Source organism: Xiphophorus maculatus, chromosome 18, assembly GCF_002775205.1.
Source record: "Xiphophorus maculatus strain JP 163 A chromosome 18, X_maculatus-5.0-male, whole genome shotgun sequence".
In the NCBI taxonomy this organism is placed as follows: Eukaryota; Metazoa; Chordata; class Actinopteri; order Cyprinodontiformes; family Poeciliidae; genus Xiphophorus; species Xiphophorus maculatus.
In genome coordinates, this window is record NC_036460.1 from 32,636,782 (window position 1) to 32,649,758 (window position 12,977).

General features: G+C 42.4%; 1 protein-coding gene across 1 annotated transcript; it reads left to right on the forward strand.

The window, feature by feature from the left end:
* Positions 1 to 741: 741 nt before the first annotated feature.
* Positions 742 to 9,274, forward strand: LOC102221235. Its single transcript, XM_023351745.1, has 17 exons — positions 742 to 852; positions 952 to 1,011; positions 1,095 to 1,130; positions 1,228 to 1,288; positions 1,376 to 1,482; positions 1,571 to 1,843; positions 1,939 to 2,032; positions 2,205 to 2,272; positions 2,357 to 2,599; positions 4,013 to 4,078; positions 4,166 to 4,300; positions 4,392 to 4,454; positions 4,552 to 4,908; positions 5,266 to 5,342; positions 7,305 to 7,752; positions 9,007 to 9,177; positions 9,260 to 9,274. The coding sequence occupies exons 1-17, from the start codon at positions 775 to 777 to the stop codon at positions 9,272 to 9,274; spliced, it is 2,352 nt and encodes a 783-aa protein (XP_023207513.1). The 5' UTR covers positions 742 to 774.
* The last annotated feature ends 3,703 nt before the right edge of the window (positions 9,275 to 12,977 follow it).

Genomic DNA, 12,977 nt, shown 5'->3' on the forward strand with positions numbered 1-12,977 from the left:
ATAGCAGACGGTGTGTCCGTAAACAAGTTTTGTCAAATGTCATACAATAACCGAAAAAAGATATGTAACGTCTATCATGAATATAGATTAGCTAAAAACCCTACAAATTACAATGAAATAAAGCTACTTCCGGTGGGAGCCGTAAGTAAGACCCATAATCGTTTCCTCAGTGGGAATAAGGTGGATAGGAGAAGATAAATGTTTTAGACCCACAGTAAGCTAAATAATAAAGTGCTGCAATGTTTTTAAGTCTCGTAATTTTGTTCGTATCTTCATATGTGACATCTCTGTTTTTTTAATTATATTTTTGACCAAGTTGTAAAATGTACTGATGTTTGCACCAGTTGGTAAAATATATTGGTCTTGTTTAGAAGCCTCAGAACAGTTTGAACTTCATCCTTGTATTTAAGAAAAAAAATATTAACCTATTTTAAAAAATGTATATATATATTTTTACGGTCCTTTTTTAATTGGAATTTATTTTTCTTTTAATTACAGCTTTTCTCTTGTGCGAGACTTTGTGATTTGGAAGTTTTCCACTGCTGCCTGCTGCGAATCTCACCTCTGCATCACCACACCATCTTATTAATTCACTTATTACTCATACCTCTTAATCCTACAGACACATATTTTATCTACATATTCAGACAAGTTCTTTTGCACATAGTAACATTCAGCTGCACACATTCACAAACACACACCTTCCTACAAATATTGTTTAAATAACCAGCTTTCCCCCCCAGGTGTCTTCTTTTTTTATTCTGCTGTTACAGGATGCCACGTAGAGGACGACGCTCCGAGGCTGCCAAGGTGAGATGGAGGAAGCTGGAGAGTGTGCCGGTCGACGCCAAGGTATAACAATTACACATTGCAGTAATTGTTTTTGTCTAGCAGTAGTTCTTAATGTAGTTTAGACTTTAAGCATGATTATAATCGTTTCTGTGTTTACAGCCTGGGACACCACCGCTCGCACCCAGCGCTTGGAACCCGACTCGGTCTCCGCCGAAGAAGGTATGGCTGTCATTTTACATATTAGTAACTTATTGTTGGATGATAACAGTCATTTGCTTTACTCATTTTATTTATGTCTCTAGATGTCCCGACTGCTGGAGGGTAGCCCGCCCTACCAGGTATGTTCATGACAAGTTCAGGATTATTTATTTTGAATAACCCAATCCAGTTATGTTTGTAGTTAATCTAAACATTTTTTAAATAATTCTTTTGCAGGTGTCGCCTCCCGTGGTGCGTCAGGAGGAGCCCCGTGTGCCATCGACCTCTCCTGGGTCACGTATGTAGATAAAATCTTTGTTGTTTGGTTGTTAAATTTTCAAAAGGCATGAAAGCCTAATCTTGATAACTGCACGTCTCTAAACAGGCCGTGGGACGGGGCGTCGCCATCGGGTGGAGACGTGGCCAGCCTCCCGGGTGACCAGACGGAGCTGCAAGTTGGTTCTGCCAACTGCCGAGGCTCTGGAGAAGAAGGTATTTTTTTTGTCGATCTCATACACAAATCTTGGTTTGAATGATAAAATTCTATAAGCAAACTTTAATGTTTGTTTTTATTTTTCAGTTTGCTCTTTTGGTTGGTGATTCCCATCTGCGTGCTATTGTGGATGGGTATTCTACCATGCCAAAGGGCGACTTCTCCTTAGGGGTGCTTGCATCCCCCGGTGCCTCTGCGGAAGAGTTGAAGCTTGAGGTGCTGGATGCAGTTCTGCCTCGGCCCCCCGAGGTGATCTGTCTTCTGGCCCCAAGTAACAACTTGACCGCCAGCAGGACCTTCGTGGAGGCCGGAGCGGCGTTTGACGCTTTGTTGCGTACCGTCTGCAAACTCTCTGCTAATGTAAGTATAATATCCACTGCATTTATCCATGATCAAATATATCAGAAAACTTGGCTTATGTTAATTTGTTCATTTATTTGTATGAAAATTTACAGGTGGTCGTTGTGGACTTTCCACCGCGCCTTTGCGTGGAGGTAAGTGTGCAACAGCTGCTGCGGCAGGAGTTTCAACGTGTGGCTGCTCTGAGAAGTAAGTGACGTACACAATTTGTGTTTAGATTAAAACTTCAGCAAATTAACATTTTATGTTCAGATGTATGAAAAAATTATTTATTTTTCCATTCGTATCTACTTTATCTCAAATTACGAACATTGTTAGTGTGACTGACATTAAGAATGACATTTTCTTTTTTTCTGTCTAGGTGTTCGGTACTTGCCTGTCACTGAACACTTCCCGTTGAGCAGCCTGGCCTTGTGGAGCAGGGATGGCGTAAGTTGAATTGATTTTTATAATTGTATTGTAAAAATGTTATTTAGGCGTTCTGTATTTTATAAAATGTGTTTATAATTGTAGGTTCACCTGAGCGACCATCCTGGGATGGAGGTCCTTGCTCAGTTGCTTGAGGCGGCGGTCTGCTCGCAACTTGAGTTAAGTGCACCGAAATCTCCTGCTCCTGTGATGTTGGCTCCTCCCCCCCTTGGGACGGCTTCCCCCCCCCCGGTGAGACGTCCCCTGCCCCGGCTGGTTGTGGTTGGCGAGGTGGCTGCTCCGCGTCGTTCGGACCCTTTCGCCTGGACTGTGGTTCGTGGCCGTAAGGTACTGGATACATGCTTAGTTGATTTAATCAACATTTTGTATGTTTAACTCTTTAAGAGTCCTTGAATGTGTGTATTTGACTTTTTAACATGTCTGTTTTGTGTCAGCCTACCTGAGTCTAGATTTCAGCTTTTCTTTAAAGATTATAAACAATATACGAGTTTTTTTAATTGTGTTGAGGGCAAGTCAAACTGGAGTTACGCTAAAATAATTAAGTCTTTTTTGTAGAAAAAAAAAAGATCATGCAAATGTCAAAAACCACCGATTTTGAGAATGTGAAAGGGAATTAGCTTACAAATGTAAAATATGAAATGCAACATGACATCTCTTTATTTGAAATCTCATTTTCAAACAATAATTATGGGCTGTATTTTGTTGCTAAGAAATGGGGGACACTATTGCAAGTAATGGTGAAAAGAGCAACTGTGACAAGCGGGACTAGAGTAACAGCAAAAACAGTGAGATAGTGATATTGATTGGTGTGACAGAAATCTGTGACACACACTTCATACTTAATATGTAGTTTGGAGAATCAAATATACTTTATTGATGTTCAAGGGGAAATTGCTTATTTGCTGATAAGATGGTTCGTCCAAGGTGTAAATATTAGTTAATACAAATGAAACCATAAGCAATATAAAATTTATGGAAATGTATACGTAATTGCGATATTGTAAGTAATTTAAAAATGTGACTAAATATAAAATAAATGGACAAAATAACAAGCGCACACTGATATGTTAATCTATAAATGAGTCCTGGAAAAACTTGGAGTAAAGACACTCACAGTCTGGTCATTGTATATGAAAAATTGTGTAACTAATAAATGTGCAGCAGGCAGGTTTGCTCTTTTTTTTAAACTGAAGAAGAGAAAGAGGGAAACTTGCAGATTCTGATCTGAGGCACAGTGAAGATTAAAACGATGTTGATGGCAGTTTTATTACAAATTTAGATAATCGGAGGCATAAAAGGTAAGATGAGGTTATGGTAGGGTCAGAGGCAGGTACCCAGAGGTCCAAGCAGAGGAATGGCGGCACTGCACAGCTGTAAGGAGTCGATCACCAGGGGCTGAGGAAGAGCCACTCCCCCAGCAGCTAGTAAGCAGTTTCCAGCCGTGGTAAACTCCAGGAGTTAAGGTAGAAACCCTTTGTGAGTTTCACAGTGAAAAAATAAACATTTTCCAACTTGAAATTTTTGTAACTCCGGTATGTGTTATTACAGTATATCCAAAAGAGAATAAAAAGTGTAATTTCAGACAATTTCGGTTGTGCTCGAGAAAATACCACACTAAGCACTAATATGATTTCTGTTGAGGAAATACAAAGGTAAAATCAAAGTTTGTTAAAAATGAGGTATATACTGTATACAGTATATACCTTGCTTCCACTGAAAATACTTTTTTATTGTTTACAGGCATCGCGCGGGGTCCAGGGTGGTGATGGCTGTCCACACACCACTGGGAGGATGGTTGACCAACAGGTATGATTTTCTTCATCTCCAAGCAAAACATGTTGTGTCCTCAGTGTACAAATGAATCTATTTTAAGCAATTTTTTTGATTTTACAGGGAGACCTGCTGGATTCTTCCATCCCCCCGAATCCTGTGTGGTTCAGCCCAGCGTTGCTGGAGGAGATGGACCGGATCGTTCCTGCGTCTGGCCTTGACGCTCCGCTACCTACATGTTCTCCGAAGGGGAAGAAGGTATTTTATTTAATTTAAAAAAAAATCATTTAAATTTCATGTGCCACAGTTAGTTTTAACAATTATATAATTTCATCTATTTTTTGATTAGAAGGCGAGTCCGAGGCGTCGTCCAATTTCTGATCCCTCCCAGCTGAATCCGGTGGAGCGGCAGGTGTGACACCGTTTCAGAAAATATATCACAGACTTTTAAGATAATGAAATGTATATGTTCACTTTGCACTAAGTTGATAGCTTCTGTTGATTTATAGATGGAGGGAGCGCCGAGAGAGACCACCAGCCCAGCTCGTCGCCAGGCACGGAGAACGGTCCCCCAGACGGACGTCGAGGCCCCTGCCGAGTCCTCTTCCGTGCCACTGGAGGACCATGTCCGGGATGGGAGCTGCCAGGTAACTCCTTCCTACCACCTCAGTCACAACAAATGGGTGGAACAGTGCAATGTGTTGTGGACAAAGTTGGCATTTGTGGTTCTGTGCATGACGGAGGTGCCAAGGATTATGTCACTAACATGGGCACAAAAGCTACAAATGGCTGTGCAAAGTGAGTTTATATATTTAAAAATTGTGTGTTTTTCCAGATTTTCATCTGGGCGTGCTGCTTTATTTTTTGTTCCTTTTTTTATTAAATTAAATATAATTTCAAAATGTTTGTTTTTTCAGATTTGCTAAAGAAGTGAGCTAATATTATTACAGACTAATTTCTAAAGTACAGAAAAGTGAATTTGAGATGCACAAATATGAACATATGGATTTATATTGAAATCCGATCCAATACTGCTGTAATAACAGTATTTACCATTATGTTACTTTAACAAAATTACCTTTCAATTAATCTATTTATCACCAGAATAATTGATTACTCAATTAGAAAATACATGTTTACAACCCTAATTGGTGGTAGGTAGTCATCAGGTGAATATTTGTATAGCTAAATATAATTTTTATTCTTTTTTTTTAATGTTTCAGGCTTCTGCGCTGGAACCCGGGATCAGCGGTCCACCTGTCCTGTTGGTAAGTGCTACACATTCCCAGGCCGACAAGAGGTATGCTGCATTTTCCCGTAATCACCAGTGCACATGCATGGCACTCACATTTTTAGCTTACCACAATGAGGGGTTGCAGTTTGACACAGTGATGCTTGACAGAGTGATTGAAAAAGGAGACCAACTTTATGTCGGTGTTAAACAGCAACTGATCAGTGATGGAACATTTCGTGACAATCACTTGACGTTTGAAGAGATGCCTGACCATGTGCTGACAGACAGGAACATCTATGCAGTACACACAACTGGTTTAAGGGTAGGTCATGTTTTTGCTCGTAGCGTGAGCCCTCAAGGATCTCGACAATTGGGTTTGCCTCTTGCCCTGCAACTGGAATGTCTTTCGGAGAATGTCACCCATGCTTTCCTTTTGGTGACTCCAGAGTGCATTGCAGTTTTCAGGGACAGAAGCGGTCGGTTTGGAGTTTTTGATTCCCACTCAAGAAATTCAGCAGGCCTGCCCCACCCCAGTGGAACTGCAGTAATGATGACTTTCTGCAACCTATCTGACATGGTCAACCATCTGCTGAAGCTTTTTCGAAACCGCGGCCCCAATGCCACCTATGAGTTTGTGCCAGTAGGTTTTGTCAGGGAGAATGACGCCCCTTCTGAAAGGCCAAATCCTTTTCAGGATTTGGCCTTTCAGAACATTTCACCTGGAGCCACAAAAGTAAGTCCAACTGCTTTGAAACCAGAGAGTCCCTCTGATGAAAAGGAAATGCCTCCTTGGCTTAGGGAAGTTGGAAACATGTTAGAGGAGACAGCTCCAACCGTTCCAAATGTATTAAAAGCACCAAAAGCCAAGAGAAGAAAGATTAGGGACAGGGTTAAAGCGCAACAGGGACAGAATGTAGAAACAAAATTAAAACAAAGTTCATATGGAAAAGACAGATATGTAAAATCTCCAACATTTAGGACCAAAAAACTGCAGACCTTGAAAAAAACTTACATTCTTAAACAGGCAGAGAGGAAGGATCGGCTCAACAAAAGATACAAATTAGATGCCCCATTCCGCATGGCTCGAAAGAATTATGTACATTTAAGATACGACTACGTCCCCAGCTACAGAGCCAAGCATAAAGAATACATGCGTGAGTACATATGGCAACGATTCAAAAATGATCCCATCTTCAGAAGCCGACAAAGAAAAATTATGGGTGAGCGTATGAGGCAACGATTCAGAGATGATCCCGATTTCAGAAGCCGAAAAAAACTAATTATGAGTGAGCGTATAAGGCAACGATTCAAAAATGATCCCGATTTCAGAAGCCGACAGAAACAAATAATGAGTGAACTTATGAAGGAGAAGTATCACAGAGAGCCTGATTATCAGTTCAAACATAATAAGAAATGTGCTGCCAACAGGAGAATCAGGCTATCAAGGGAAGCAGTTTCCAATAAACTCAAATTGGAGCATGCTTTGCGAATCAGAAGGAAATACAAAAGAAATGTAGGCTTCCACCTTGAAACTCCACGCCCTCTGATGAGTGAAGAAATGAAAGCTGCAATACAAAACTTTAATAAAAACATTCAAAACGGACCCACATATGTTTGCACTGTGTGTCACAGAGCTCTTTTCCCCAATCAAGTAAAGCAGTGTAAACGAGGTAAATATACCAAGAATATGCGTGTAGTAGCTGATTGTTTCACAGGTACGTATGTTCATGTGTGTGGACATGCTTGCTCAACCCCATGTTCTGTACCTCAAGAGAGGATGGGGGAGTGGATCTGCTACACATGTGACAGCCATCTAAGCAGAGGAAAGATGCCATCGATTGCTGCTGCCAATAACCTTCACCTAGCTTCCGTTCCCATAGAGCTTGCAGAATTGAATGTACTTGAAAGGCAATTAATTGCAAAAATTCTACCTTTTGCAAAAATTGTTTCCTTGCCCAAGGGCCAGCAAAGGGCAATACATGGAGCAGTTGTCTGTGTTCCTTCTGACATGGAAACCGTCGTAAACAGTCTTCCGAGGCCCCGTGAGGAAGCCCAGCTTTTACAGGTGAAGCTGAAGAGAAAAACCAAGTACAAAGGGTACCAATACTTTTACACGGTCAACATGAAAACTGTCTTAGCTGCACTGAGAAAGCTTAAAGAGAGTCATCCAGATTACAAAGACGTAAGTATAAATGAAAGTGCCACATTTGAGGGTTTCCAAGAGGATCAGCCAGTTGAGGACTCAGAAGCAGAGGAGGCTGCAATGGATGCAGCCGCAGACCAGCAACCTGACCACATAGGGGCAGAGCATCAGGCACTTCGACCTGGTCTGATCTTGGACACCTGTATGCAGCCTCCTGACATAGCGCAGGAAGTATTGTCATATGGAGAAGGGATTTTCAGCATTGCGCCGGCTCAGGGGAACAAGCCCATCTCCTTCTTCAGTGTTCCAAGACTTGAAGCCAAGGCTTATCCTGTACATTTCCCAACTGGAATGAACACATTAGATGAATCCCGCCGTGTTGCACTTTCACCGAGTATGTATTTCAATGTACGACTTTTCTCAATAGATACTCGGTTTGCCAAAGACCAGAGTTATCTTTTCTTTGCGCAATTTGTTACTGAAACTCATATTGCCAATAATAGTATGTCCATTCAGACCAGAAAAGGGAAACCAAGCACCAAAGATGGGAAAAATATTTCCAGCAAAATGCTGCAGGACAAAGAGGAATTGGAAAAACTGATCCAGAATAAAGAGGCCACCCGTTTCATGCAACCCTTAAGAGGAACTCCTGCTTATTGGGAGAAAGGATTACGTGATTTGCACGCCATGGTGAGGCAACTTGGAAAGCCCACTTTCTTTTGCACGTTCTCTGCTGCTGAAATGAGATGGCCAGAAGTCATTGAGGCCATCAAAGGTCAACATGGCGAGCAGGTAAGTTTTTCTGAGCTTGACTGGAATGCAAAGTGTGACATTCTTAGAAGCAACCCTGTCACCGTCATGCGCATGTTTGAAAAGAGAGTGGACGCACTGTTTAGAGACCTCATTCTTTCCCCTGCACAGCCCATTGGACCAGTTGAGGATTACTTTTATCGTGTGGAATTTCAGGCAAGGGGTTCACCCCATATCCATGCTGTGATATGGATTAAGGATGCACCTGAAATGGAAGATCCCTCATGTTGCGGTGAAGTCATAAAGTTCATCGATCGTTACATATCCTGTCAGTTGCCTGATGAAATCAGAGACCCAGAGCTCCACAAAATTGTAACAGAGGTTCAAATGCACAGCAAAAAGCACTCAAAATCATGCAAAAAAGGTAATGTTGAATGCCGATTTGGATTCCCCAAACTACCAATGGACCGCACCAGAATCACCGTCCCAGTAATTGACTTAGATTTGGAAATTGATGATGAAACACCAAAGCAAAGTAAGCCAAAAGGTAGGAGAAAGTCCAAAAAATCTAGATCACCATTTGTCTCAAACCTACAAAGAGAGGCTAAGAAGAAACTGAAACCAATTAGGGATTCACTGAAAGATGACAAATCATCTTTCAGGGATTTGTCAGAGTTACTCCAGGCTTGTAATATGACCAAAGTAGAGTACAATGGCCATGTCGATGCTCTCACTTCTGGAATGGTGGTAATCATGAAACGAGATCCTAAAGATAGCTGGGTCAATGGGTACAACCCCGATCTCCTTCGTGCATGGAATGCTAACATGGACATCCAGTATGTGCTTGATGAGTACAGCTGCATTGAGTACATGATGTCCTACATAGCCAAGCCAGAGCATGAAATGGCGCAGTTCCTCAAGTCTGTTGTAGATGATTTAAAGACGGCCAATGTTAGCCAACGCGATGAGATGAAAAAGATCATGCAGGCTTATTCAAAACAGAGAGAGGTTAGTGCTCAAGAATCCGTTGCGCGCACTTGTAGCCTACCTCTCAAAAAGTCCTCTCGTAGTGTCCTTTTTCTTCAAACAGATGAAGACGGTGTAAAAATGAGCCTTCCGATGAGTAAACTCGTAAACATGTCCCCAGATGAAGAGAATGTGTGGATGACAGGATTGCCGGAAAAATATCTCAACAGACCAGAAACATTAGAATTCGAACACATGTGCCTGGCAGAATTTGCGTCAGAATACCGGGTTCTATATGGTAGGCAAATTGAAGGGCCAAATGCAATTCCCCTCCTTAATGATGCAGGATACATCCAGAAAAGAACTATGGGCAAACCTGCAGTTATTAGATTTACTCGTTTTTCTGAGAAAAAAACACCCGAAAAGTTTTACAGACGGCTTCTGAAGTTGTATTTTCCTCACAGAAGAGATGAGGACCTTAAAAATGAGGAACACACAACCTACGAAGCCTTTTACAACAACGGTTTTCGTGGTAGATATCGGGTTAAACAGTATGTGGATTTCAATTGCAAAAGGTATGAAGGGCAAGGTAAGAAAATTGATAAGATTATGGAAAATCTGACAAAGCAAGGACCGGTTCGTAATGCGTGGAACACTTTTGCACCCGAGGTTGAGGTAGACCGTTTAGAATGCGCTGCTGAGCGACCACCATTGCAAGAAGATGAAGAGCAAGACCCTATTCCAGATTATGAAATTGATGTCAACACTGTAGACATGCCAAAAATTGAAGCTCCTAAATTGAGCCCTGATTTCATCAGACAAATGTACAGGAGTTTAAATGAGACTCAAGCGTCCATGTTCTACGCCATTCGCGATTGGTGTCTGAAGCGCGTCTGGGGTGAGAACCCAGAACCGTTCTTTTATTTCTTGACGGGAGGAGCTGGCTGTGGTAAATCTCATGTCATCAAATGTGTTTACCAGGAGGCAACCAAGCTCTTGCGCCAGCTTCCGAGACTTCTCGATATTGGTGACATGTCCAAGCCCACTGTGCTCCTCACAGCTTTTACTGGTACTGCAGCGTACAACATATCAGGGAAGACTTTACATTCCATCTTGAAGCTACCCAAAAGTTTAAAACCACCATACAAGGGACTTGGAAATTCATTGGATGAAGTGAGGGCAGTTCTTTCTAATGTAGAAATCTTAATCATCGATGAAATCTCCATGGTCTCCAAAGACCTACTTGCATATGTTCACTGGAGATTTCAACAAATCAAGGGGAACAACAGGTTCATGGGTGGGGTCTCTGTTTTGGCTGTGGGGGACTTCTTCCAACTTCCTCCTCTTGGACGATCAAAACCGCTTTGTGTCGCCGAGGATGGCGTGCTTGATATCTGGAATGAGAATTTCCAGATGATCAGCCTGACAGAAATCATGCGGCAGAAAGATGACCGAGCGTTTGCAGAGCTCCTGAACCGGATTCGAGTTAAAGGTAAAGCCGATTCGCTTAGTGAGGATGACAAGGCTCTTTTGATCCAAGCTGTTACTGACCCCAAAGAGTGTCCAATGGATGTTCTGCACATTTTTGCAACAAACAAACAGGTGGACACCCATAATGCAACAGTTGTGGCCTCTTTAGGTGTAGTAACAGTTGATATCGAGGCAGAGGACTACAAAAGGGTTACAAAGACAGGAAACATGATTAATCTGGGCTGTTGCATAGCGGGCAACAAACGAGACTTGTCTAACAACATACAGGCTGGTTTGGGTTTTAGGGTAATGATTATAAGAAACTTGGATGTAGAGGATGGTCTCGTTAATGGAACATTTGGCACCATTGCGGATATTGTCACCAGTACGAAAGATGGAAAGACTACTGTAAAGTTAATTGGACTCAAACTGGACAATCCCCTCGCTGGACACACAAAAAAGATTCAGGGTAAACCAGATGGCTTTGTTTACATTGAGAGATTTGAGGAACAGAGTAGCGTAAAGGGAGTGGTACGACGGCAATTTCCAATCAGGTTAGCCTTTGGGTGTACGGCACACAAGGTCCAAGGGATGACCATGAAGTCTGCGGTCATTTCTTTGAAGCGTATTTTTGAACCCGGAATGGCATATGTGGCCCTCAGTCGCACAACTTCCCTGGAAGGACTTAAAATCATTGATTTCGATGAAAGTAAGATCTACGCTGACGAAAATATCACAGCAGCTATGGAATCAATGAGACCAGCATCGTTTTTGCACACCAGACCACTCTTGCATTTTCAGTCTGGTCATCAAGGTGCAACATTAACAATTGTCCACCACAATGTCGAAGGTCTTATCTGTCACTCTGAGGACATGAAACAACATCATGAACTTATGCTGGCAGATGTCTTATGCCTAACGGAGACTCATTTATTTGGATCTTCTGTTCCAGCTTCTTGCCAAATGGAGGGCTATTCTTTCTTTTCACGGAACAGACATGTCTCCTACTCAAACAGAGTCGACATTGCTACCAAAGAGGGTGGGGGAGTAGCGACTTACTGCCGGAGTCTTCTCCAACCGCAGGAACGTAGATTCTTTAACCAGGTTACAGATCTTGAATTCAACGTTGTCAAAGTGGACACCCCAATCAGAGCCCTCATTGCGACAGTTTACAGGCCACCAAGTTATGATCTTGGAACATTTTTAAGAAATCTGCAGAACCTCTTGGATGGCCTGAATTCAATGGATATTCGGCCCGTTGTCATATTGGGAGACTTCAATGAGGACCTTATTCCTCCTGGGAAAAAAGCCATCAGTGAGTTGTTTAGAGCAAAAGGCTTTATGCAACTCATCTCTGATGCAACCACAGAAAAACGTACTCTCCTTGATCACATTTACATCTCCAATCCAGAATACTGTGTCCAGTCAGGTGTCTTGCAGGCTTACTACAGCTACCACAATCCTATATACTGTGTGTTAGCTTCAGTATAAGCTGCATCTACAGTGGCTTCCAAAAATAGTCATGCTCCTTGAAATTTTCCATATTTTATCACATTACAACCACAAATGTAGAAATACAAGTACATAATACACTGTAGATTTTTTCCAGGTATTAACTGAGTAATACACACTTTTCAGTTTATTTGCAAAAAATTAATTCAATAATGTATACTTTTACGCCTCCCTGGTAGAGTCTATTCTGGGGTCCTAGAAAGGAGGGTCCTTAAGTTCCTGGAGAGTGCATGGGAGTTCGTCCAAACAATCAACATGTGTTTTGTGTACTTGGAGAAGTAATTTGACAGTCTCCCTCTGGGAACCTTGCGGGGGAGGAGGGTGGGGGGGGTTCTCCGGGAGTATGGTGTCCAAGGTCCTTTGATATTGGCTGTAAGGTTTCTGTGTGATTGGTGCCAGAGTTTAGTCTGCATTGCTGGCGGTAAGTCGTGCTCATTTCTGCTGAGAGTTGGACTCCACCAAGGAAACGAGCCCGACTCTGCTGGCAATGCACACCAGACTCTGACATCGGTCATGAAGGAACCTAACAGCCCCTATTAAAGGGCCTGATACTCCATACTCCTGGAGAACCCCCGCATGGTTTCCAGAGGGACACGGTCGATTTCCTTCTCCAAGTCCACAGACACATGTAGAGCAGTTGGATGAACTTCCATACACCCTCCAGGTCCCTGCTGAGGTTATGGAGCTGGTCCAGTGTTTCATGACCAGGGTGAAAATCACACTGCTCTTCTTGAATCCTTCTTTTGACTATCCGACAGACTCTCCTCTCCAGGACCCCCAAATAGACCTTGCCAGGAAGACTTATTTGGATCACACCCTCCGGTCCAACTTTTTGATCAAATGCACGGTAGTGTGTTCCC